Source organism: Orcinus orca, chromosome 8 (genome assembly GCF_937001465.1).
Source record: "Orcinus orca chromosome 8, mOrcOrc1.1, whole genome shotgun sequence".
In the NCBI taxonomy this organism is placed as follows: Eukaryota; Metazoa; Chordata; class Mammalia; order Artiodactyla; family Delphinidae; genus Orcinus; species Orcinus orca.
Window position 1 is genome coordinate 5,869,335 of NC_064566.1, and position 27,267 is coordinate 5,896,601.

Consider the following 27,267-nt stretch of genomic DNA (forward strand, 5'->3'; position numbering starts at 1 on the left):
AGTCTTGTGTAGCTTTCAAAGCCCTGCTATTTGGTTCAATTTGGACAGAGAAACAAAGGTCAGAACCCAATCCTCCCAGTTCCTTGTTTTTCAATACAAGTATATAAAAATAGATATCCTCTTCATCAAAATTAAAAACTTTTGTGCTTCAAGGGACACTTGAAAGTGAAAAGTCAACCCACAAGAATGGGAGAAAATATTTGGAAATCATATCTGATAAGGGACTTGTATCCAGAATAAAGAACTCATAGTTCAACTTTAAAATAACAACCCAATAAAAAAATGGGTTTGACAAAGAATTTGAATAGACATTTCTCCAAAGAAGAGATATAAATGGCCAATAAGCACATGAAAAGATGCTCAACATAATTATTCATTAGGGATATGCAAATCAAAGCCACTATGAGATACCACTTTATACCCACTGGGATGGTAGTAATAATAATAGATAATAACAACTGTGGATGAGGATATGGAAAAATTGGAACCATTACACAGTGCTGGTGGGAAAGTAAAATAATGCAGCCAGTTTGGAAAACAGTTTGAGTTACCATATGACCCAGCAATTCTGCCCCTAGCTATACACCAAAGAGAATGACAAACATATGTCCACACACACAAAAATGTTTACATCAGCATTATTCATAATAGCCAAAAAGTGGAAATAACATGTCTATCAACTGATGGATGGATTAAAAAATGTGGTGTATATCCATACAATGGACTATTACTCAACCATAAAAGAGGAATGTACTGTTACCTGTTACAACAGGGATGAACCTTGAACACATTATGCTAAGTGCAAGAAGCCAGACACAAAAGGCCACTTATTGTGTGATTCCATTTACATGACGTGTCCAGGACAGGCAAATCCACTGAGAGGAAAAGTAAATTAGTGGTTGCCAGGGGACAGGAGATAGGAGAATTGGGACTGACTGCAGATTAGGTACAAGGTTTTTTTCTTTGGCGTGATGGAGATGTTCTGGAATTTACTGGTGATGGCTGCAAACCACAGTGAATATACTTAAAACCACTGAATTGTAAATTTACAGTGGTAAATGTTATGGTATGTGAATTATAACCAAAAAAATGTATTCTATCATATGTTGTTTAACAAGGCAAGTTTCAGTTTCTAAGTAATTATATTCCAAGAAACATAGAAGAGGTAAAGATGGCCCTAAAGGTGTGAAAAAAGAAACAGCATTAGGAAAATTTCCAAACATCTTTCTTCTTCTTTAAGAAAAAGCTTATTCTTTTACTTCACTCCAGCCTAGAAGTCTCATGTAATAGACAAACCTTTACCCAAGGAAATACCTACATTCAGATATAAATCTCTGAGTCCTAGGAGAGCCTTGCACACCTTCCATTCTCATCAGGTCCCCCAGATGAGAGAGCCCTATCCTCAGGATAGACCTCCTTGAGTTTAACACTCTATGAGACATTTCATTCTGGTCTACCACCTGCGAAACAATACCTTTCCTTAGGAAGCTGCCTCCATGCTACTGCTCCTGCTTACTCTGGGTTTAAGTTTTTAGTCCCTACACTCAAATGTGACAGTAAGTCCAGGATTACTATCTTGTCTTCATGGCCCACTGTCCTCTGTTCCAACACCAAGGCTTAATATCTCCACTCTTGGCACGACCTTTCCATGAATATATTCTATAAAACCCTAAATATTCTCTCATTTCTTTCATTTCTCCATAAACTATATAATAGCCATAGATGGTTTTATTCAATGTTACTCAAGAGGTCAGCTATTCTACTTTACCTGTTTAGAAATGGAAACTGAGGGACTGGTGCAGAGGTAAAAGAATTGGACCTATCATTCATCTTGTAGTTTTTAGCTATAGCCACTGGGTGCCAGTCGTGTGCCACTAACAAGTTACTAATCACTAAATGGCCATTTTCCGAGGGAAACGGTAATGATCTTGAGTAGGGAAGTATGGGTTTGGTCACTTATATTCCCCTGGGCTTGTGATCGAGTCCTATATGGCAAAAATGTTACTAGGCTTCGGATCCAGGAGAACTCATTATAAATCCTAGCCTTGCCATTTACTGACTGCGTGATTCTGGGCAAATTAGAAAAGTTCCCTAACCAGTTTCTTCATCTATAAAATGGGAAATCTACAACCTACCTCAGGATTTTTGTAGAGATTAAAGTGGAAATCTTGGCACAGATTAGGGATTCAATAAATGTTCCTTCCTTCCAAGCCCTGTGACTACTGCATAAGACTAGCCAGCCATCTGCCAAATTTACTGGGCTGTGAATGGCCCTGAGGCTATGGGTCATCACCATAGCAATACAGTGGGGCAAAGGAGGTCAGATCATTTCCTTTTCAGATCTCCCTGGGATATCACAGAGGCCCAAGCAAAAGGACTTCACAGGCTGAAACACTTGTAGATCCTGCCCATGTATCTCAGGTCCTATGATAATGCCACATGCCTTACCCTTGACCTATCCCTAGAAATTTGAAGATATAGATAGCTGTAGTGAATTGAATAGTAGCCCCCCGAAAGATATGTCGAAGTCTTAACCACTAGTACCTGTGAATGTGCAAAGGGTCCTTGCAGATGTAATTAAGGATCTCAAGATAAGATCATTGTGGATTTAGAGAGGGCCCTAAATCCAATGACAGGTGTCCTTGTAAGAGAAAGGCAGAGGGAGACTTGGGAGACAAAGGGGAATGGCCATGAAGATGGAGGCAGAGACTGGAGTCATGTGGCCACAAGTCAAGGAACATCTGGGGCCAACAGAGCTGGAAGGGGTAAGGAAGGATTCTCCTCTAGAGCCTTTGGAGGGAGTGTGGCCCTGCAAACACCTTGATTTCAGACTTCTGGACTCCAGAACTCTGAGATAATAAATTTCTTTTGTTTTTAAGCTACCAAATTTGTGGTAATTTGTTACAGCATCCACGGGTAATGATACAATGGGTATTAGCTTTTACCTATTCGCTCAAGTTGTGGGCAGCAGCTTACCGAGCTGAAGGGAAACCAGCAAGAGTGTTTGCAGTGAGCCAGCTGAAAGGAACGGCAGATGCATTCCTAGGAAGGTGCTTCCTAGAAGGTACATGCAGCCATGAAAAAACAGTGTGGTGAAGGGAGTATTTATAGGGGCTTCACTGCTACAAAGCAGAGGAGAGTGGGCAAATCCATGAGATGCTGTGATCCTTGGGTGACTAGGTACCCAAACCTCCCCATCTGATCAGGCAAACAGAAGTAGGAGAGGGAGAGAGGCAGAAGAGGTGTCTCTCAGAAACAGTGTCTATAATTTTTATAGCAACTTTATTGAGATATAGCTTGCATACATATAATGAATTGCATCTTTATAAAATGTACAATTTGATAAGTTCTGGCAAATGTATATACTTGTGAAACCATCAAGATAACCAGCATATCCATCACCCTCAAAAGTTTCTTCTGTCCTTCATAACTCCTCCACTCCCTCCAACTCCTATGCCTCCCATCTTCAAGCAACCACTGATCTGTAACTACAGAGTAATTGGCATTTTATAGAATTGTTATAAATTCAGTCAAGCAGTATGTACTCTTGTATTTCCAGGTTTTTTCATTCAGCATGATTATTTAGAGATTCATCCATCCTACTGTGTGTATCAACAGTTCACTCCTTTTATTGCTGAGTAGTATTCCACTGAATGGATATGCTGCAGTGTATTTATTCTTTTACCTGTTGACACTGGGTTGTTTCCAGTTTTTGGCTATTACAAATATGGTAGATGTGCCATGAACATTGGTGTATACATTTTTGTGTGGTATATGCTTTCATTTCTCTTGGGTAAATACCTAGAAGTAGAATGTCGAGGTCGTGAGACAGGTGTATATTTAACTTTTTAAGAAACTGCAAAACTGTTCTCCAAAGTGGTTGTATCATTTTTTATTCCTACAAAGAGGGTATAAGAGTTCCAGTTCCTGCACAGCCTTGCCAACACCTGGTATGGTCAGTCTTTTTATTACAAGTAGGTGTGAAATATTATTTCATTGTGGTTTTGATTTGCACTTCCCTAATGACTAATAATGTTGAGCATATTTTTGTATGTTTTTAAAAATTAATTAATTATATTTTTGGGCTGCATTGGGTCTTCATTGCTGCGCGTGGGCTTTCTCTAGTTGCAGTGAGTGGGGGCTACTCTTCGTTGCGGTGCCTGGGCTTCTCATTGCGGTGGCTTCTCTTGTTGCAGAGCACGGGCTCTAGGCGCGCGGGCTTCAATAGTTGTGGCACGCAGGCTTAGTTTCTCCACGGCATGTGGAAGGGACCAGGGTTCAAACCCATGTCCCCTGCATTGGCAGGTGATTGTTAACCACTGCGCCACCAGGGAAGTCCCCATACTTTTGTATGTTTATTTGCTGTTTGTATATCTTCTTTTGTAAAATGTGTGTTCAAATCTTTTGCCAATTAAAAAAATTGGGTTGTTTGTTTTCTTATTATTGAGGTTTGAGAGTTTTAAAATAATCTGAACATGACGGTAAGATTTTTAAATAAAGGTTCAACTTCTTTAATACTATAAAACTACCAGGTATATGGAGCTATTTCTTCTTGAGTGAACTTTGGTAATTTATGTCTCTCAAGGAATTTTCCATTTAATCTAAATTGTCAAATTTAGTGCAATGTTCATAATATTCCCCGATAATCCTTTTAATATCTGATGCCACCTCTCTAATTTCTGATATTAGTGGCAATTTGTGTCTTCTCTTATTAATCTTCTTTCTCAATGAACCACCTTTACGTTTCACTGATTTTTTTCTCTATTGTTTTTCCATTTTATTGACTTCCACTCTGATCTTTATTATTTCATACTTCTGTTTATGTTTAATTTGCTCTTCTTATTCTAGTTGAAGTTGGAAGCTGAGGTCATTGATTTAAGACCTTTTTCTTTATCTTTTTCTTTTTGGCCGCACCACATGGCATGTGAGACCTTAGTTCCCCAATCAGGGATCAAACCCCTGCCCCTGCAGTGGAAACATGGAGTCTTAACCACTGAACCGCCAGGGAAGTCCCGAGACCTTTTTCTTTTCTAACACAGGTATTTTCCTCTCTAAGTACTGCATTAGCTATGTCTCACAAATTTTGATAATATATACTTCCATTTTAATTAAATTAAAATATTTTCGGGCTTCCCTGGTGGCGCAGTGGTTGGGAGTCCGCCTGCTGATGCAGGGGACACAGGTTCGTGCCCCAGTCCGAGAGGATCCCACATGCCGCGGAGCGGCTGGGCCCGTGAGCCATGGCCACTGAGCCTGCGCATCCGGAGCCTGTGCTACGCAACGGGAGAGGTCACACAGTGAGAGGCCCGCGTACCGCAAAAAAAAAAAAAAAAAATTATCTACTTTCTCTTTTGATTTTGTGTTTGATCCATGGGTTATTTATAAGTGTGTCATCTAGTTTCCAAATATTTGGAGTTTTCCAGATATCTTTTTCTTATTGATTTTATTATAATAAAATAATAAAATATAATAATTCTACTGTGGTCAAAAACATACTTTATATGACTCAGATCCTTTAAAATTTATTGAGATGTATGTAATGGCTCAGAATATGGTCTATCTTGCTATACGTCCCTTGCATACTTAGAAATAATGTATAGTCTAGTCTACTGTGGTTGGGCAGAGTATTTTATAAATATCAGTTAGGTAAAGTTAATTCATAGTGTTATTTGAGACTTCTACAAACTTACTAATTTTTTTTTTTTTTGGCTGTGTTGGGTCTTCGTTGCTGCACACGGGCTTTTTCTCTAGTTGTGGCAAGGTGGGGCTACTCTTCATTGCGTTGCACAGGCTTCTCATTGCGGTGGCTTCTCTTGTAGTGGACCAAGGGCTCTGGGTTTCAGTAGCTGCAGCACGTGGGCTCAGTAGTTGTGACTTGCAGGCTCTAGCGCGCAGGCTCAGTAGTTGTGGTGTATGGGCTTAGTTGCCCCACGGCATGGGGGAGTCTTCCGGGACCAGGGATCGAACCTGTGTCCCCTGCATCGGCAGGAGGATTCTTAAGCACTGCGCCACCAGGGAAGTCCCCAAACTTACTGATTTTTCTGTCTACTTGTTCTACAAATTACTGAGAGAGGTATGTCGTGACTTCCCAATATAATTGTGGACTTCATTTCTCCTTAGAGTTCTATTAACTTTGCTTCATGCATTTAAAAACTCTCTAAAAAGTTTTATGAATCTTTAGAGCTATTGTGTTCATTGTATTCACTGTATTATATTCATCATTATGAAGTAACCCTCTTTATCCCTAGTAATATTCTTTGCTCTGAATTCTACTTTGTCTGATATTACTATACCCTCTCCAGCTCTCTTTTTATTAGTGTAAGCATGGTATATCTTTTTTCTATTCTTTTATTTTTAATCCATTTCTGTCTTTATATTTAAAGTGAGATTCTTGTAGGCAGCATATAGTTGGCTTTTTATTCAATCTAACAATCTCTGCCTTTTAATTGGGTTGTTTAGACTATATTTGATATGATAATTGATATGGCTGGGTTTAAATATATCATCTTATTGTTTTCTATTTGTCTCATCTGTTCTTTGTTCCCTTTTCTTTTTCATCTTTTTCTTCTTTGAGATTGAGTATTTTTTGATAGATTATTTTCTAGAGCAGTTTTAAGTTCATAGCAAAATTGAGCAGAAGATAGAGAGATTTCCCATATTCCCTCTGTCCCCACTGATGCCTCTACCATTATCAACATCCCCCACTGGAATGGTACATTTGTTACAATTGATGAACCTACAGTGACATATCATTATCATCCAAATTTCATAGTTTATGTTAGGGTTCCATCCTGGTGTATATTTTGTGGGCTCAAACAGATGTATAATGATACTTATCTACCATTATACTATCATATAGAATAATTTAACTGCCCTAAAAGTCCTCTGTTCTCCCCCTATTCGTTCCTCCTTTCCTCCTAACCCCTGACAACCACTGATTTTTTTTTACTGTCTCCAGAGTTTTGCCTTTTTCAGAATATCATGCACTGTATTTGGAATCATATAGTATGTTGCCTTTTCAGGTTGGCTTCCTTTTACTTACTTATATGAATTTAAGTTTCCTCATATCTTTTCATGGCATGATAGCTCATTTCTTTTTCAGCGCTGAGTAATATTCCATTGTCTGCATGTACCACAGTTTATCCATTCACCTACTGATGGATATCTTGGTTGCTTCCAAGTTTTGGCAATTATGAAGAAGGCTGCTGTAAACATCTGTGTACAAGTTTTTGTGTGGACCTAAGTTGTAACTCCTTTGGGTAGATACCAAGGAGCATGATTACTGGATCACATGGTAAGAGTATGTTTAGTTCTACACAAAACTGCCCAACTGTCTTCCAAAGTAGCTGTGCTATTTTGCATTCCCACCAGCAATAAATGAGAGTTCCTGTTGTTCCACATGTTTGCCCGCATTTGGATTTTGGCCCTTCTGGTAAGTGTGTAGTGATATCTCATTGTTGTTTTAATTTACATTTCCCTGATGACATATGATGTGGACCATCTTTTCATGTGCTTATTTGCTATCTCATGCCATTTTTCGTGAGGTATCTGTTAAGGTCTTTGACCCATTTAAAAATTTTTGTTGAGTGAATCCACGGCCGAGTGGGCAATTTGAACGCCACCCAGCCGGGGCATGCGGCCGGGGTGCTGCTGGTCCTCACCTGGACGCCAGCCTCTGCCTCTGGACCCGGAAGGCCGAGAAGGAGCCGCGGGTCCGCAACCCTGAGCGCCAGCCATGGGCCCACGCCGATGGATCCGCAAGTCCGAAGCCCCAAGGAGGCGCACCGTGAGCCCGGCTCCTGCCGCCACCCGGCCGGGCCCATACTTAGGCACTTCCTCCCGTCGACTTGCTCGCTGGAGACATTGGGTTCTGAAGGAGATCCGAACTCTTGAGAAGAGCACACACCTGTTGTTAAGGAAGAACCCCCTTCTGCCGCCTGGCAAGAGAAATATGTGTTAAATTCACTCGTGGTGTGGACTTCAGTTGGCAAGCTCAGGCCATGTTGGCCCTACAAGAGGCAGCAGAAGCGTTTCTAGTTCATCTCTTTGAGGATGCCTATCTCCTCTCCTTACATGCCAGCCGCGTCACTCTTTTCCCAAAGGATGTGCCGCTGGCCAGGAGGATCCAAGGCATCAGGAAGGGCTCGGCTGAGCTACTGCCGCCCGTGACTCTGGATAATACCAGGTAATCTGCCCGTAACCAGGACGAGATCCTGTACAAGGTGCTGCCTGGACTTGCTGTCTCTGAGCAGAGTGTGCGTGTTGCTTTTGTAATTAGTTTTTTTTAAGAAGACTGCATGGCTTTCCTCTGTAACAGAAGTAATGTATGACAGAATCAACACATTCCGAAAGTCCTGAGAATAATTTTCAGATGAGGAGACTCCAAGTTTGACTTCACTTTGCAAATTATTCATACGACTGATGATTTGGAAGACATCAGATTTTCTAGGTTATGGGACAAAAGGATATTTACTGATTATTTTAGATCTTTCTGTACCATTTAAATTTTTTACCATATGTATATTTACTTTTATTTAAAACATAAGGGAAAAAATAAGAGACGACCACTTCAATCAGTTGCATGGAAGAGCCTGGCGCATCCAGCATACAAATCTCTGTCCTTCAGATTGACTTCATCATTAGTGGCAGCAGCAAGTTCCTGTGTGGATTGTGCGTGTCGACAGATTATATAGCTTTTCAAAAACTCAATTGGGATGAAAATAGGAAATCGTCGGGGCTTCCCTGGTGGCACAGTGGTTGAGAGTCCGCCTGCCGATGCAGTGGACGCGGGTTCGTGCCCTGGTCCGGGAGGATCCCACATGCTGCGGAGCGGCTGGGCCCGTGAGCCATGGCCGCTGAGCCTGCGCGTCCGGAGCCTGTGCTCCGCAACGGGAGAGGCCACAACAGTGAGAGGCCCGTGTACCGCAAAAAAAAAAAAAAAAAATCACTCACAAAGTCTAGCTTGTAGAATTTATTTTATTCTTATTTGCAAATCATAGACGATGTATCATAATTTATACTTCAGAATTTTTCATTCCAGGACTTTTAAGAGCCTTTTCAATGTTTTTACAGGTATTTTTTATCACTTCCTTGTGGAGATATAATAAAAATAATTCTTTAATGAGAAAAAGTTAAAGCAAAGTTACTATTATACAGAGATTATACTGTGTTCTTTGTGTGTTAGCGTTAAGTTCTTCATTTGGACACTTTGCCAACAGCCACAATTTAAACGAGAGAATTCAGGGATGTGTTTTTGTCTCCAGTGGAGTAGAGTATGAGTAGATAAAAACCTTGCCCATCTCTTGTAACTGAAAGCAGTTTAAGAGATTTCCAGAGAAATGGGAAGTGCCACCCGAAGACTTTTAGATATTGTGTGTGGTGAAAATGATTAGTAAGGGTGGATACTAATAATGATGCGTCAGCCAACTGAATTGAGAGACAAACTAAAGGGAAAAGGACCAAGTTCTGTTGTTTGATAAATTTTAACCCTTTGGAAAAACCTTTTCCTGTTGAACATCAACTCATTTTTATGTAGACATTGGAATAAAGCTTATCTATCTATGACTATAAAAAAATTTTTTTTTCTTGTTGATTTTTAAGAGTTCTTTGTGTATTTTGGATAATAGTCCTTTAATCAGAGGTGTCTTGTAAATATCTTCTTCCAGCCTGTGGCTTGTCTTCTCATTCTCTTGAGGGTTGAATATTTTTTATGATTCCATTTTATCTCCTTTCTTGGATTATTAGGTATAACTCCTGGATGTGTTATTTTGATGGTTCCTTTCACCTTTAACTTACCAGTTTATTCAAGTAATATTATACCACCCCAGAGATAGCATAAATTCTTACAACTATACATCTCCATTTCTCTCCTCCTGGTCTGTGTGCTATTGTTGTCATACACTTTACTTCTAACATAGGTTATAGACCTCAAAATACATTATTACTGTTTTTGCTTTAAAAAGTTAATTATGTTTTAAAGAGATTTAAATAATAAGAAAAGTCTTTATATTTATCCACATAGTTACCATTTTAAGTACTCTTCATTCCTTTGTGTAGACCCAGGTTTCCATCTGGTATCTTCTGCTTGAAGGACTTCTTTTACATTTATATTTCTTGTCTGCAGATAATGAATTCTTTCATCTCTTGTATGTCATAAAAAGTCCTCATTTCATATTTGTTTTTAAGGATACTTTTGTTGGGTAAAGAATTCTAGGTTGACAGGTTTTTGGTTTTTTTCAGTACTATAAAGATGTTATTCCATTTTCTTCTAGCGTATACGGTTTCTGATGAGAAACTTGCTGTAATCCTTATCTTTGTTTCCTTGTTATTACATAACAAGGTGGGTTTTTTTTTTTGTCTCTGTTTGTTTTTAAGATTTCTTTTTACCACTGGTTTTAACCAATTTAATTATGATGTGCCTTGGTGTAGTTTTCTTTGCTTCTTAGGCTTGGAGTTTGTTGAGATTCTTGGATCTGTACGATTAATAGATTTCATCAAATTTGGAAAAATTTCAGCCATTATTTCTTCAAATATATTTTCTGCCTCTGCTGCTTCTTCAGATTCTCTAATTATACATGTATAAGCCTATGTGAAGTTGTCCTATAACTCACAGATGCTCAATGGTCTATTATTATTTTAACCTCTGTGCTTAATTTTTTTAATTTATTTATTTGTTTGTTTATTTATTTTTGGCTGTGTTGGGTCTTCAATGTTGTGCGCAGGCTTTCCCAAGTTGCGGTGAGCAGGGTCTACTCTTTGTTGTGGTGTGCAGGCTTCCCATTGCAGTGGCTTCGCTTGTTGCAGAACATGGGCTCTAGGCACGTGGGCTTCAGTAGTTGTGGCATGCAGGCTCAGTAGTTGTGGCTCACGGGCTCTAGAGCACAGGCTCAATAGTTGTGGCACACGGGCCACACAGGGATCGAACCCATGTTCCCTGCATTGGCAGGTGGATTCTTAACCACTGAGCCACCAGGGAAGCCCCCTCTGTGTTTAATTTCAGATAGTTTCTATTGCTATGTGTTTTTCCTTAAGTGTCTAATGTGCTATTGATACTACTTGGTGTAACCAGTATAATTTTCACCTCAGAGACATTAGTTTTCACCTTAAAGTTTGTTTCTTTTTTATACCTTCCACATCTCTAACGAATATGTTCAATCTTTCCTCTAGTCTCCTGAACATATGGAATACAGTTATAAGAATAACTGGTTTTTGTCTACTAATTTTATCTTCCATGTCAGTTCTGGATCAGTTTGGATTGATTAATTGATCAATTGATTGAGTTTTCTGTTCATTGTGGGTTGTATTTTCCTGCTTCTTAGCATGTCTGTTTTTTTTTTTTATTAGATTCAAGGCAGTATGAATTTACCTTGGTGGGTGCTGGATATTTTTGTATTCTTATAAATATTCTTGAACTTTGTTCTGAGATGCCACTGAATTACTTGGAAACCACCTGATCCTTTTAGGTCTTGCTTCTGCTTTTGAGCTTTGTTAGGCAGAACCAAGGAGTGTTTATTGTAGATGTAATTTTTTTCCATTTCTGAGGCAAGACTATTCTTAGTATTTTACCTGATGCTCCATAAATTATGAGACTTTGTTCTCTGGTTGATGAAAATAGGCACTATTCCCAGCCCTGTGTAAGCTCTGCCTATTGTCCCCTGTAATCCTTCTGAGTGGTTCTTTACCTGGACAGTTTCTTCACATGAATGAGCTGATCAGTACTCAACTGAATACCAGAGAGAGGAGCCTCTGCAGATCTCCAGAATTCTCTCTCTGTGCAGCTCTCTCTTCTCTGGTACTCTGCCCTGAAAGCTTAACCTGCCTTAGCATCTCTGGGTTCCTAGCTTCATCTATTCAACTCAGGGACACCATGAAGCTCTGCCTGGATTCCTTCTCCCTGTTCCACAGTCTCTGTACTTTCTCTAAGCAGTGTGCAATGGCATTCATAGAGCTCACTTCGTTGTTTTCCATCTCTCAGGAATGAGTATCCCATCCATTGTCTGAGGCCCAATGTCTTGAGAACCATTGTTTCATATGTTGTTTTTTTTTTTGTTATTGTCCAGATTTTTGGTTATTTCAGGCAGGAGGGTAAATCTGGTCCCTGTTACTCTATCTTGGCCAGAAGCCGCTGTATAATCATTTCCCTCTTAATCTCTTTTATTTACTCATCTTATACTTTAATTCCAGAAAAGTCAATCCTGCTGATGGTTGCCAAGAGAGCCAGAAGAGTGGGCTTCAGCTGAAACACTACTACTACCTACACCCAGAATCTGGAAATACATAAAATTTCCCAGCTATGATTTCTCTTCACTCATTAGAGGAGCCTATAACTATCTGACCTCCATGAGGGCAGAGACCCCAACTAATGCAACTCTGTATCTCCAGCATCCAAAAAGGTAAATAGATAAAAGTATGTTTTTCATTAGGCAAAACTAAACATAGGAATTCCATCATATCATCATCCTCATAAAAGTAGCTATGTGCTTAGCAGTTTACTTACATTATCTTATTCAAACCTCACAATGATCATTTTAGGTGTGCATCATTCTTATTTTACTGATAAAGAAACTGAGACTTGGAATAAATAGCTTTTATAATAATACCATGCAACTAGTTTGTGGCAGAAATGGAATTCAAGTGACATCTCTAACCATGCTCTTAACCTCTATGTAATACCATGTTCCATAAAGTTTTTCTAAACCATAGGCTTCCTTGCTAAAAGGCTAACCTCAGATTGTGCAGTCTAAAGTACTACACCTACCCATTGTGTACTCAGGGTTCTCATACATCAATATGGAAGATTTCCACCAAAGTACCTATTATTACTTTACACTTACCTGCTTCACCTCACGTGAGCAGTGGTGAAGAAATCGGTTCTGGGTGATCTCATGAAATGATTTATGCAGCTTGGTCCCAAATTCCTGTGTGTCAGCTGCCTAAAATGGGCCAGAGACAGAATATGTTGAGTTCCAGTACTGGCAACCAAAGGGTAAGTACCCACAGGAAGTTTACATGGGGAGAGATCGAGACTAATAGAAAGGCAAACCACTGACATCCTTCATGTTGTGTTAGAAGTTTCCTTAGTTCTTGTGGACACAGGATAAGTAGAAAGAAGGTCTGGGATACTTGACATGAGACAGGTAGTTGTGGCTCCCATATATCTTCCAATTTCTGTTACCTAAGCAAGATCTTTCAAACAAGGTCTTTGTTCTCCTATCTCCATAGGAGATGAATATCCCAGAGATCCATCTGTTCGTGAAGAGGTTATATAAACTGCTCTCCTCTAAAACAAGTTCCAAAAGAGCAGAGGTTCTACTGAACAACTAAGGCTGATAATAGGAACTTTTCCCCAGATAAATCTTTCAGGGAGGAAAGGAACAGTAATTTAGTTTGCATCCATTAAGAAATGGGTAACAGCCTCTACTTTTTAGTATAGAATTGTATTGATAGGATATTAGAGTTAAAAGGGGCCAGAGTAATCACCTAATACAACACACTAATTTCATTTCATTTTATTTTTATGTATGTATGTATGTATGTCATGAAGGAAAGCGCAGTGTTTATTGTAAGGCACCATACAAGGAGTCCAGGGTAGCTAATGCTCAAAAAAACCTGAACTCCCTGATGGGTTTCAGGGGGGTATTTTTAAAGGCCAGGTGAAGGAGGGAGTCTCAGGTTATGTGATCAGCTCATGCACAATTCTCTGATTGGTGGATGGTAAGGTAACAGGGTGGAGTCACAGGAGTTAACATTATCAGTCTTCAGGCTCCAGTAGGTCTGGGGGCTACTGCTCATGGTCATCAAGTAGTTAGAATCCTCCATTCGGTGAGGGTTTTTAAAACATATATGAAACAACTCAGGAAATGTGCATCATATACTGTTATCTAGGTACCTCAGAGAGGAGCTAAAGCAGAGGACACGGGTGGAGGGGTCTTCCCCTTTAGGAAAGGCCCCATAGGCTCCTGCTCAGTTACAGTTTCATGCAGCTTTCCATAATTCTATTTAGAACAAAATACATATGCATGCTCGAGCAATGAAATATAAATTGCATAATTTCAGTAATGCCACATACCACTTAAATGCTCTTATATTTGCATTTAAAACTGGCACCACACAGAATGAAAATGAATGATAAAATTTATACAAATAATGTAAAATTTTAATTTTTCTTTACTTAGAACATTAACTAGCAAATAAAAAACACCAGACAAGTCAAATGAAACTGCAGAAGAAATTTAAAAGCTTTATACTTTACTATCTTTACTGCTTCCCCCCTTTTTTGCATTTTGCAAGGGCCCCCAAAATTGTGGCGCTACCCCTGACTATAAAGGAGCAGCCCTGGGGAACTTGGGGATGAACACACTAATTTTATAGATGAGACAACTGAAATTCAAAAAGGAGAGGTGACCCACCCAAGATCTCATAGCCAGTTAGTATGAAAGTTAGGGCTGACTTTCACTGTGCTACCCATGTGACCCAGAAAGTTGAAGCTGTGAGAAGATGCACTAGATTATAAAGGTGTTATACATTTTGACCCATTACCATTTATAGAAATTTATTCTAGGAAATAATTCAAAAGAAGCAAGCGATCACATATAGGTATTAACTGAAGCACTATTTGTTGGCAGAAAAAATGTAAACAACTTAAATGTCTGTCATTAGGGGAATGGTTTATTAAATTAGATTAAACTAATATAGTTGAATATTGGTTAACCAATACAAATTTTAAGACTGTTGAAATAGGGGAAAAGGTCAAATTATATATGAATATAAAATACTTTGGTTATGACTATATAGTATAATGTATATGAGATAATATGCAAAAATTAAATGATAAAGTTTATTAGTATTTTAAATTTTATGTATATTACACTATCTTTTCAAGAAAAAAAGTACAAAAAAATGAAGTGACATGGAAAGAATGTGTTATCCCTCTGATAATTTGGTCAGCACACACTGGAAGGAAGGAAGGAAAAAAACCAACATTTATTAAGAATCTACCATGTGTAAAAATGGGCAGAAGACCTAAATAGACATTTCTCCAAAGAAGACATACAGATGGCCAAGAAGCACATGAAAAGCTGCTCAACATCACTAATCATTAGAGAAATGCAACACAAAACTACAATGGGGTATCACCTCACACCAGTTAGAATGGGCGTCATCAGAAAATCTACAAACAATAAATGCTGGAGAGGGTGTGGAGAAAAGGGAACCCTCTTGTACTGTTGGTGGGAATGTAAATTGATACAGCCACTATGGAGAACAGTATGGAGGTTCCTTAAAAAACTAAAAATAGATTTACCATATGACCCAGCAATCCCACTACTGGGCATATACCCTGAGAAAACCATAATTCAAAAAGACACTTGCACCCCAGTGTTCATTGCAGCATGATTTACAATAGCCAGGTCATGGAAGCAACCTAAATGCCCATCAACAGACGAATGGAAAAAGAAGATGTGGTACATATATACAATGGAATATTACTCAGCAATAAAAAGGAATGAACTTGAGTCACTTGTAGAGACTGTCACACAGAGTGAGGTAAGTCAGAAAGAGAAAACAAATATCGTATATTAACACATACATGTGGAATCTAGAAAAATGGTACAGATGAACCAGTTTGCAAGGCAGAAATAGAGACAAAGATGTAGAGAACAAATGTATGGACACCAAGGGGGGGAAGCAGGGGTGGGGGGGGTGGGGGGATGAACTGGGAGATTGGGATTGACATATATACACTAATACATATAAAATAGATAACTAATAAGAACCTGCTGTATTAAAAAATAAATAAAATAAAATTCAAAAAAATAAAATAAAATACTAGCCATCGCATACTACTTAAGACAATTTAAGATGAAATGTATTAAAACTTTAGCATTAAAAAAAAAGAATCTACAATGTGTTATGCAGGTTCACACTTAGCTCTCAACTTCATAATAACCCTGTGAGGTACTATTATTTTTTTCTAATTTGTAGATGAAACTCAGAGAAGTTCAGTACAGGCCTAAGTCCACCTAGCTAGTAAACAAATGGGCCAAAATTTGAACTCAGGCCTTTGATTCCAAACCTTGTTACACTATTCCATACTGCCAAACGCATGTAATGCTTATGGTTGCTCAGTTATTTTCAGTATATTCTGTTGCCATGAGGTAATAGAACATTCTTCAATAAGAAATTGGGAATCACTGATCTAATCCTAGCTCTGCTTATAACTACCTGTATGATAGAAAGGAAACAGAAATTTTAAATAACTCTTTCTCATTTATAAAATAGTATATACATCACTATCCATTCAAAAAACATTTCTTAAAACACTTACTTATGTAGAATCATAGGAGGATCAAAGTAAATAAGGTTTCTAAGAGCACTGCACATATTACTAAGATAGGTAGTAGAATGTCATTAAAACCCTGGCACATTTAAGCATCCCCAATCTCTTACTAACTTGAAGCGTCTGGAGGCATGTCTTTCGGAAGCTGCTGCTGGTGCTTCCAGTCATGATACTCATGATGGAATTCACAGCCACTGAGAGTGAGGCCTGTAGTTTCTGATGAGCCTAGAGAATAAAACAAGGAAGGGGGAGGCCGCAGTTTATAATAATACCAAACTGCTGGTTCAGATAATCCCAAAGGGACCAAAGATTTTAGTCAGAGCAGGATTTCAAAAATTCTTCCCCCTCCACCAAAAATACTTACTGAGATCATGACATACAAAGGACACTTAGACTTATTGACGTAGATACATTCAGAAAAGACACGCAGTAAGACACTGAGCAACAAAACAGATATATTTATTATTAAAAAACAAAAAGCTTTAAGCTTTACTCTTTTAGTATAGCTGTCTTTTCCCTGAAAAGGAAGCCATATGAAGTAAGAAATGTGTTACCAAAAGTACACAGGATGGAGGGATTCAAAAAGTCAGGTAAGGGGCTTCCCTGGTGGCGCAGCGGTTGAGAGTCCGCCTGCCAATGCAGGGTACGCGGGTTCGTGCCCCGGTCCGGGAAGATCCCACATGCCGCGGAGCAACTAGGCCCGTGAGCCACAACTACTGAGCCTGCGCGTCTAGAACCTGTGCTCCGCAACAAGAGAAGCCACGACAGTGAGAGGCCCGCGCACCGCGATGAAGAGTGGCCCCCGCGGGCTTCCCTGGTGGCGCAGCGGTTGAGAGTCCGCCTGCCGATGCAGGGGACACGGGTTCGTGCCCCGGTCCGGGAAGATCCCACATGCCGCGAAGCGGCTGGGCCCGTGAGCCATGGCCGCTGAGGCTGCGCGTCCGGAGCCTGTGCTCCGCAACGGGAGAGGCCACAGCAGTGAGAGGCCCGCATACCACAAAAGAAAAAAAAAAAAAAAAAAAGAGTGGCCCCCGCTTGCCACAACTAGAGAAAGCCCTCGCACAGAAACGAAGACCCAACACATCCAAAAATAAAAATAAATAAATTAAAAGAGGGCTCAACATTAAAAAAAAAAAAAAAACCTCTGGCCTGAATCATGAAGAAAAAAAAAAAGTCAGGTAAGAAGACAAAGTGATGTTATAAAGGATTAGGAAATGGGGGAAGAATGTAAGATTTAGTGAAACAGCAGCTCTAGACACATGTGTGGGAAGGGGAAATATATAGATAAGAAAGATATACATTGATGTAAGCTTTTATATATAGGATGGATAAACAACAAAGTCCTGTATAGCACAGAGAACTATATTCAATATCATATGATAAACCATAATGAAAGAGAATATAAAAAAAGAATGTATATATATGTATAACTGAATCACTTTGCTGTATAGCAGTAATTAACACAACATTGTAAATTGACTATACTTCAATTAAAAAAAATTTCAGGCCAAGTGCATGCATGTGCTTTCAATTTATCCAGAATTTATAGTCAATAATATAGGACTTCAATGTGTGAAAGAGGGAAGAAGACATTAATGACACTACAAATTAATATACAAAAATACTTCAAGGTGTAAAACTACCTAGAATGAATATAGTGTCCTGGGTTCAGTATTTACTGTTCCTGTTTTATAAATGTTTTCCTGTCCCCTGGTATAACGGGAGTGGTGAAAACAAACTAACAGGCAGGCAAAACCAAGCTCATTTTGCTTGTGAAAAAACACACTCACATCGTAAGTCACGTGTTCCAAAAAAAATAAAATATGTTCACACTCAAAAAAAAAAGAAAAGAAAAGAGGTATGTTATCAGTCATTTTCCCTGGTCTACTGTTCTGCCCATATTTATTCAAACTCACCTACTAGGAGATAAGACTAAGCTAGCTGGTTACAGTGACCCATCTAAGTTAAAGCCCGAGTTCCTAGGCTAGATGCAGTTTATAAGACCAGCCCAGGTGGGGACTTCCCTGGTGGCGCAGTGGTGAAGACTCCACACTCCCAATGCAGGGGGCCCAGGTTCAATCCCTGGCCAGGGAACTAGATGCCACATGCATGCCGCAACTAAGACCCGGTGCAACCAAATAAGTAAATATTTTTAAAAAGATCAGCCCAGATGACCAAAGAGAGGAAGAAGCATTCAGGGAGGAAGGGCTCTCAGGCCCTGTCTGCCATATACTGTATCTTTTTCTTAGAGAAAGGAGAAAGGGAGTTGTGAATTTCTTATTACCTTGACAGCGTAGTGATGCTGCTCCAAGGCCTGGTCCACAGCGACCTGGATGGAATCTTGTACCACACTGTGGCTCTCCGTGAGAATGGCACTGAGATGAGTTGTGAGCAAAGTGTGGACTCCTAAGGGGAGGGAAAATGTTGGTAACCTTGAGTGAGAATGACCACTTCAAGACTGCTGTTCATATGCTGTGAGTCAGGGCTGAGAATGGGAAAGAGGCCACTTGAAAAAAGAAGCCACTTCTGCCTATCCAGAGATAATTACTTTCCTAGACAAAACCCCCCAGCAATTTACAAACCTACCCAATTCCCACTTACAAATGAACGAAAGCTCACTAAAATTAAAGTGAAGAATGACATTATTTTTGAAGAATCAAATGAGGGATCCTGTTTAATTCACATCAGAAACAGAAATATATGCTATATACTATAAATAATGACACTGGTGGCTCCCAAAGGAAAGGAAAAGCCTCCTGGAGAGTATGTCTAACTCTACTCTGTTCCTATTTGAGCGTCACTGTTATGGTGAGCCACTGCTACTGTCAGGGTATCAATCCTTTTAGATACGCTGTGGCATAGAAAAAGTTAAGTGCTTCCCTGGTGGCGCAGTGGTTAAGAATCCGCCTGCCAATGCAGGAGACACATGTTCGAGCCCTGGTCCAGGAAGAATCCCATATGCTGTGGAACAACTAAGCCCGTGCAGCACAACTGCTGAGGCTGCGCTCTAGGGCCTGTGAGCCACAACTACTGAGCCCATGTGCCACAACTACTGAGCCCACGTGCCTAGGGCCTGTGCTCTGAAACAAGAGAAGCCACCGCAATGAGAAGCCCACGAACCACAACAAAGAGTTGCCCCCACTCACCACAACTAGAGAAAGCCCGCACACAGCAACAAAGACCCAATGCAGCCAAAAGTAAATAAATGAAATAAATTTATTTAAAGAAAAAGTTAAAACTCACAATCTGAGAATTGCTGGTATAAGGTCTTTTTAAATGAGGGACTATCTCTGATAAAGTAACCATAGGCACCACTGCTCAGCATCCTTCAGAAAAGCTAACACGTGAGACCGATGGGCAAAATACGTCATTAAACAATATGCCAGCATTGATGATCCTGATACAACCAATACAGGAAGACAAATTTACTTTTTGGGGCACCTGGAGAAAATGCTTCTTAATTAATCTTTCTTCTTTCAGTGTTTTTCTACTCCCTGTATGGTCTGTTCAAAGGTAAAGCTGGCTGGCTTTTCTCAGGGCTGCAATTAAAATGCAAGTCAGAAAAAAAAATGCAAGTCAGAAGGAACATTTTCTACCACAAGGTACCATGATGCTTTCCTGGAAGGGAGGGGAAGAATTGCTCTGCTCAAAAGGGGTCTGGAACTGGAATCAAGAGAATATAGATTCTAGCATCAATTTTACTATCAACTAATAGTGACCAAGTCACTTCACTTTTCTCATTTTAGTACAGAAAGTGCCTTTATACCACCTGCTCTCATGGGTATTTTGTGCAGATAAACTGGGATAATATATATAAAGTGTTTTGAAATGTACATTGCAATATTCAAAGAGAAAATCTCGCTATTGCTATGATATCATGTGGATTACTATTTTCTACAGTTTGGTCCTAAGAATAGCCTTAAGAAATCAGTTGAAGCCCCTTTGAAAGCAGACATTTAATTAAAAAGCTATAGTTTCATCCCTAAAACTGCTGATACCACCAGATGCCTTTAACACTGTGGCAAAATGAGTTAATCATAGAAAAGTTACCATGACAAGGTAGGCAGAAGGCCAATTAAGTGATTTTCTTTTTTAAGACACATGGAAACAGACTGTAGTTCTGCACAAGCTGTTTCCTAAAAGGAGCTCTGGAGAAAGCTTTCAAGGATCTGAGAAAGAAGAGGGGGAAAAGAAAATAAAATTACTACATATATCTATATCCATGTATCTATACCTACCTACCCTTACAGTGCATCTTCTTCAAAGGCTAGTCCTAAACTCTCAGATGTATAAGGAAATTTTAAAAGATAACTACTATGTTTACTAATGCAGTGATGGATTTCTGTTTAATCCAGTACTGAGTACCACTACCTGAGATGCTGCAGGCCTTCAGAGTCAAGCTAAACAGAGGTGTACAAACTATCACAGTATTATAATAATGATAGTAACCCTGGTTTCTGAGGAAGTATGTTTAATAGGATTCAGAATGTGGTACCAGATTTTATGTCATCCTAGGGAAGACTGAACATGGTGCTCCCTCTAGCAGACCAACCTTAAAAAAAAAAAAAAAAAAACTGCCAAAGATAGCAGATCTTACATCTTAAGAGGGTCTTTAGACTTGGAAGGGCCTTTGATAGCACCTAGACTAACAATCTCATGTTAAATATATGAAAAGGAAGGATCAGATGATTTATGCAACTTGCTTTCCAAAAAATCATTAAGGAATTTGGTAGCAGTACTAAAATTAAACCCAGGTCTCTTGATTGTACTCTGAAGTCCTTTCCACCATACTAAGCTGCTTCTGAGTCTTTGTCCATGCCAGCACAGGTGGGATAATAGCCCTAGGCATTCTCACCTTTGACCTCCTTGCTGGAAGCCTCATTAGTTTGAGTCTCTTCTATGTTCCCATTCCAGGGCCTTAATGAATGGAACAGTGGGGCACCAGAGAACACCAGCTCCTCAAATAAAAGAGTTACAAGCCAGAGCCCTGGAAAGCAGTGCTTCTCTCCTAAAGAATATATACATGATGGAAAAAGGTAGGAGAGGCATGCAAGGCTGGCAGTAGAAAAGAATCCCATAGGTTCAACAAATAGTTGGCAGCAATGTGAGGTCTTCTGATCTGGTGGTGTAAGCTGTCTCATTTCTCTTATGACTCAGTGGAAGCAGGGCCACACCAAATAGCACTGGAATGCCTAGAGAGTAAAGTCCCAAGAAAAAACAGTCGCCCACAAAGAAAGAATAACCCAGAAACATATCAGGAACACCAAAAGGAAGGCTTATGAACATTTCCCCAGACATGTATAAGCTCCACTTCTTGCTTCTTCCTTCAAAGTTTAGGAGGGCACTGAGAAACACTTAAATTTATGTCTCAGGCTTTATTGGATTAAAATGCATAAGCTGGGCTTCCCTGGTGGCGCAGTGGTTGAGAGTCCACCTGCCGATGCAGGGGGACACAGGTTTGTGCCCCGGTCCAGGAAGATCCCACATGCCACGGAGCGGCTGGGCCAGTGAGCCATGGCCGCTGAGCCTGCGCGTCTGGAGCCTGTGCTCCGCAACGGGAGAGGCCACAACAGTGAGAGGCCCGCGTACAGCAAAAAAAAAAAAAAAAAAAAAAAAAATGCATAAGCCAACTCTCATACTCAGTGGTTTTCAAACTTTACTATGTTTAGGAATCACCTGAGAATCTTGTTTAAAATGCATATTCTTGAGCCATACCAGATTTTTACATTAGCAAAACAATGAGTTAATCCTTGCCCAGGAAGCTGCACATTTTCAAATACTCCAGGTGATTCTGATGCGTGTGTTTCACAGACCACAGAACAGTGAAATCACTGCTTTACCACTAACAGAGAGAACCTTCTGATAACAGGTTATCACCTATCTGCTAGATAAAGGCCAAAGGCATTTGTATGCCTGAGCAAGGACAATTTCTCCCTTTCCAGAGGTTGATGTGGCAATCACACAAAGCCATTCATACCAATGTACTCCCACAGCACCTCGTGTTCAATCTGAGATGTTGCATTAAGACCAAGTAAAACTGATAACTTTCTTGATTCCACTTGGAAAAGCAGTAGGGTGGTGAACAGTTCTCAAGCCTGAAAAGCTTTAAAAACATACTGATACCTGAGGCCCACCTCAATCCAAGGAAATCCAAATCTCTGGGGGGTGAGGTTTGGGCATTTTTTAGAAGCTCCCCAGGTAATATATTGTGCAGCTGAGGTTGAGAACTACCCATCTAAGGTAATATACTCTGGAGGGACCAACAGGAAGTGTCTGCTGATTTCTGGTCAACCAAATCTGGGAATGTCATCATCTAAGTGATGCTTCAAGATATAGATCTTTCGCATAGAGCATATAATTTTTTTAACTTATTTAAGCAAGGTTTTTCATTGAAATGAGTTATTTTACAGAAACACATCTATTCAGATTTATGCATCATGTAAAGTCTCCTTTCTTTATTCTCTTAACATTTAAGCACACCCAAGCTGGCAGCCCCACTCTCCTATACCTACCCCAGAGTTCCATTTTCTGGACTGGAAATCCGCTGTGGAAGTCCACAAAGAGAAAAAGCAGCAGAGTTTGTCCCTGGGGGTCCATATTCTGAGTCTGATCCCCCTCACTGGATTCCACCTGATAACTCACATCTGGAAGCACCAAATCTAGAGGACAAGATATTACAGAGTATCCTAAGTAAAGCCCTCAAAATGCTAAGTGAATGAAGAACCTATACCTCAAACAAAGAGGGATCTGAGATAAATTTGAACACTCCCTTCTCCTCCTGAATCTGTTTCTCTACCCACATGATAAAAGTAAATAATAGTGACTCACAGGAAGAACATCAAAATAACAACTGGGTGTATAAAATGCAAACCAAACAGCATTCCTTAGAATTTACTGGGAAGTATTATACAGTAAATTCATTCACTCCTCATGTAACTTTCTAAGGTAGGTATCACTAATAAAAGGCTAGTAAAAAGTAGGTATAGCTAGTAAGAGTAATGATAACAGCTAACTTGTATTGAATGCTTACCATGTGCCACGTACCACATTAAATTCTTGGCATGTATTATCTCAACATTCAGAATTCACCGCACTATGATATGGGACATATTCTTATGCTCTTTTACAAGCAAGAAAAGAGGCACAGGTAGGTTAAATACATTGCCCAACATGAGACAGGAAGTGGTGGAACTGTTTTAGACTAACTCCAAAATCTGTGCTCTTAACCACAGTGCTATATAATATTTGTATTCCCAAGTAATCTGATCCCTATGGTCTTTTTCTAGAATATACTCACTATAGTCCTAAATTCCATCCAGATCCATATAGAGAAGTACCTCCATGTGGATCCTGGTTCTGTAATGAGGGAAGGTGACATGTGCGGACATTTTCTATGCTATTCATTTCCAAAATTAACTGAGCAAGTTTAGGCATCACAAACTGGCAAAAATGAAGGAAATCAACAAAGCATGAAAATAAAAATGAAAGAGAAAAGGAGATATGGAGAGCCCTCGAGATTTAAAAAATCCTGATAGCATGACATCCCATCTGTTAAGACCAAAAATTAATATATTTTTTTTCAGTGACATCAATGGTTTAATGGATAGGGGGATCTTACATGTCTGAAGCAAGGTCCTGGAGTGATACCCCACTGTGTGTGGCAGACAGCAGGCAGAACATGGTTACCAAAATCTGGAGAAACTATTCTAGATAGACATTCCCAAAACATAATTATTCCTATAGAGTTTACCTAAAGGCTCTTATCTTATTTACATTTACTTAAAATTTCATCATAGCAAGATATTTTCCTTGCTGACAAATTTGCAACAGATATAATATGGTCTTATTTGATCTCAAAATAAGCCTAGGTATAAGTATTATACTTAACACTGATGACTCTAAAGACATGTCTATATTAATCAAACCAACAAGTTTAAGCTAGCTTCAATACCAGATATCCATTCAGTACTGAATATTTCCCATATCACGTGAAACTGAAATTCATTCTGGAGTTTCTTTTATATTTCTGAGAGTTTATATGAGTGCTTAATTTCTCTTAAGCCAATTAAACAGAGCTCATCCACAAACCAATCTTGGCAGTGCCATTTGGAGGCAGAGACACCTTATATTTATAAGGTACACATAGACACACATTTATTTATGTGGACACAGAGATCTCACTGTTTTCTTGCTAGAGTTTAAAAAGGTCTTTTTTTTTTTTTCTTCACTCTCAAGGATCACAGGTAATTAAAGTTCCTGAGAGCCCAGGTATATTAACATCTCAAAGACACAGGAAAAGAAATACCAATTCCTTCTAGAAAGCTAACTTCCTCTAGGGCCTATGCGAAAACCAGTTTTTAGAACGTCAGAAGAGTCCCATCTTGGATGTTTTCAGGGATTTTTTTCAGTTTCTAAATAGCCAATTCAGTTTAAACAAATAACAGTAATAGACAATAATACATATCATTCACTCACATTCGCTTGCCTCACTTTCAGAGGAACAAGAATCACCATTCAAGTTACTAAGACCCCCCTAGCGAGGGTTAAAACCAGGAAGAGAGAACAGGATTTGGACTCAGGTACCCAGACACTCACACACACACCCCCAAGATAAAAGCCAAACCAATTCCAAAAGGCTCTCTTTGGTACAATAGCAGAGCCATTAGGGGACACTGTTCTCTTAATACATCTTCCACAGTTTGCCAGGGGAGAGGAGTAGTAGGTATTCCCCCTCATTGGGCCAGGTGGTACGGTAAGCAGCCATTACCCAAGGGAGCAAGGAAAGCACTTCACCCTCGTTGCTGGCCCCATATAAGTGCTAAGGGGCAGCCCACAGCTGTGGCCACAGCCTTATTAAGACCAAACATTCTTTCCTCACAAAACCACTTACCTCCAGAAGCCCAAGGACACCCTCCTTTCATTCCGCCCTCTGGAATAACTACCTACTCAAGAAAAAGTGTCTTACGACGAGGCCTACTTCCAAGATGAAGATTCTATCTTTCCCCCGGAAATACTTCCCTATACTGGCAGGCTTCAATCTTCTCATACCAGTCACAACTCTAGAATACCTCCTCGCTACTGGTGAACTTCCTCAGGGTCCAGTTGAACAGACTGCCTTCTAAATTTCAAAGGATTCTAGCTAACAACAGTCAAACTCAAGACTATAAAGCTCCTAGACATCAGCTCATGGTTGCATATTCCTATTTCTCAGTTTTATTTGTTGGTCTAATTATTAAGCATCCAATTTCAGTATGATTCACCCAAAGCCAATGTGATTAGGCTCTATATGAATAGTACAGTCAGCTTCCTAGGTTTATCACTATATGGTTTATACTCCTGCCTTGCTTTTACGTAGTATTACAATTTTTCTAAGTAATTTTATATGGATTTTTTCATTTCATTGGGAAATATTTCTCTTCCACGATAGTTCAAAGATGTCCTTGCAACTTTACTAACCTTTCTAAAACCCCAGAGTTGATGGATTAAGGTACAATAGAAACCCTCTGAACAAGTCCCTGGAAGGTGAAGGCCCACTGACTACATCAAGAGGGCCAGGAATAGAGAAGGCAGTAGGAATGAGGAGAACCAGCATCAACACGTAATGCCAGAACGGTTAGGCTCTGATGGGGCTTTGCCTGTTGACACCTGTTTGACTCACTTCATGTGGAATCTCAAACTTAGCCAGACTCCCACCTGTAACCCCCAACCTAAGCCATCAGATCACTAGGTCCTATTCTTTTTTTCTTTTTTTTTTTTTTGTGGTACGCGGGCCTTTCACTGTTGTGGCCTCTCCCACTGCGGAGCACAGGCTCCAGATGCGCAGGCTCAGCAGCCATGGCTCACGGGCCCAGCTCCGCGGCATGTGAGATCTTCCCGGACCGGGGCACGAACCCGTGTCCCTTGCATCGGCAGGCGGACTCTCAACCACTATGCCACCAGGGAAGCCCGGTCCTATTCTTATATACACTTGCTATTTGTATTTCCTTGCATTCTCTAATATTCTCCAGAGTTCTTTATTCCTATGCAAACAAAGAGAGGGAGATTTACCTCTATCTAAATTGAAATCCAAATTGGGCACCATACACAAGTGGTGTTTCTTCCAGTTAATGAAATAAGAGGTATCTTTGAAGATAGTAGAAGTTGGCTGCTCCGGATTTAGCAATATCAGAGGCAGACCTGAAGGTCCATATAGAAATATGTATAGTTGCTAAAGAAAACTGCAAATTTTTAGTTTTTTATAACTGTATTTATATGCATAAAACAAACACAACACTGACCTGGTTCACACTCTCAGAAATAAACTAGTGTGCTAGGCGATTACATATTAAGCCTTTTCCACATTAAGAACAGGTGTGAGGCGCCAGAGATAGATCCACTAGAATCCCCAGGAATTATTTTGGGTTTAATGAGTGTGAGCTACAAATATAGTTTTGGGACAATTCGTTTATTTACTCTCCTACTCATTAAATCATAGGTTTGAATGGTACCACAGGCTAAACACTACACTGTACTAAGTTCTGGGGATATAAAGATGAATATACAGATTTAATACTTACCTTCAAGTTATATTTATAGTATGGGAGATACATGTAAAAACCAGTAAACTGTAATATGATATGATACATGCTAGAATGAAAGTATATACAAAGGAATATTTCCCAGTAAGTATTTAAGTATATTCAGATTGAGAGGGAAACACTTCACCTTCTCCAACCTATTCTCTAACCAAGACTAAGGAAGGTAGGCCCTTAAATGGTTTCTTTCTCTTGACTTCTCATTCCTACCCTCACTCTCCCTGTAACCCAGTGTTTCTCAACCTTGGCACGTTGACGCTTTGGGCCAGATGATTCTTTATTGGGGGGCTGTCCTGTGCATTGTAGGATGTTTAGCAGCATCCCTGGCCTCTACCCGCTAGATGCCAATATCACCTC

The 27,267-nt window shown here is 39.7% G+C and overlaps 1 protein-coding gene across 21 annotated transcripts in view; it reads right to left on the reverse strand.

Annotated features, from left to right (window-relative positions):
• Positions 1 to 27,267, reverse strand: part of C8H11orf80 (chromosome 8 C11orf80 homolog) — a 90,914-nt gene that overhangs the window by 4,718 nt on the left and 58,929 nt on the right. For 12 of the 21 annotated variants that reach the window (XM_049714165.1, XM_049714164.1, XM_049714177.1 and 9 more), the window contains 6 exons: positions 26,384 to 26,539; positions 22,849 to 22,995; positions 18,621 to 18,742; positions 16,451 to 16,561; positions 12,834 to 12,932; positions 7,662 to 7,937 (listed from right to left, as the gene is read on the reverse strand). In XM_049714165.1, the coding sequence (XP_049570122.1) occupies positions 7,662 to 7,937; positions 12,834 to 12,932; positions 16,451 to 16,561; positions 18,621 to 18,742; positions 22,849 to 22,995; positions 26,384 to 26,539 (911 nt within the window). The other 9 variants (XM_049714175.1, XM_049714173.1, XM_049714174.1 and 6 more) reach the window with 6 other exon arrangements.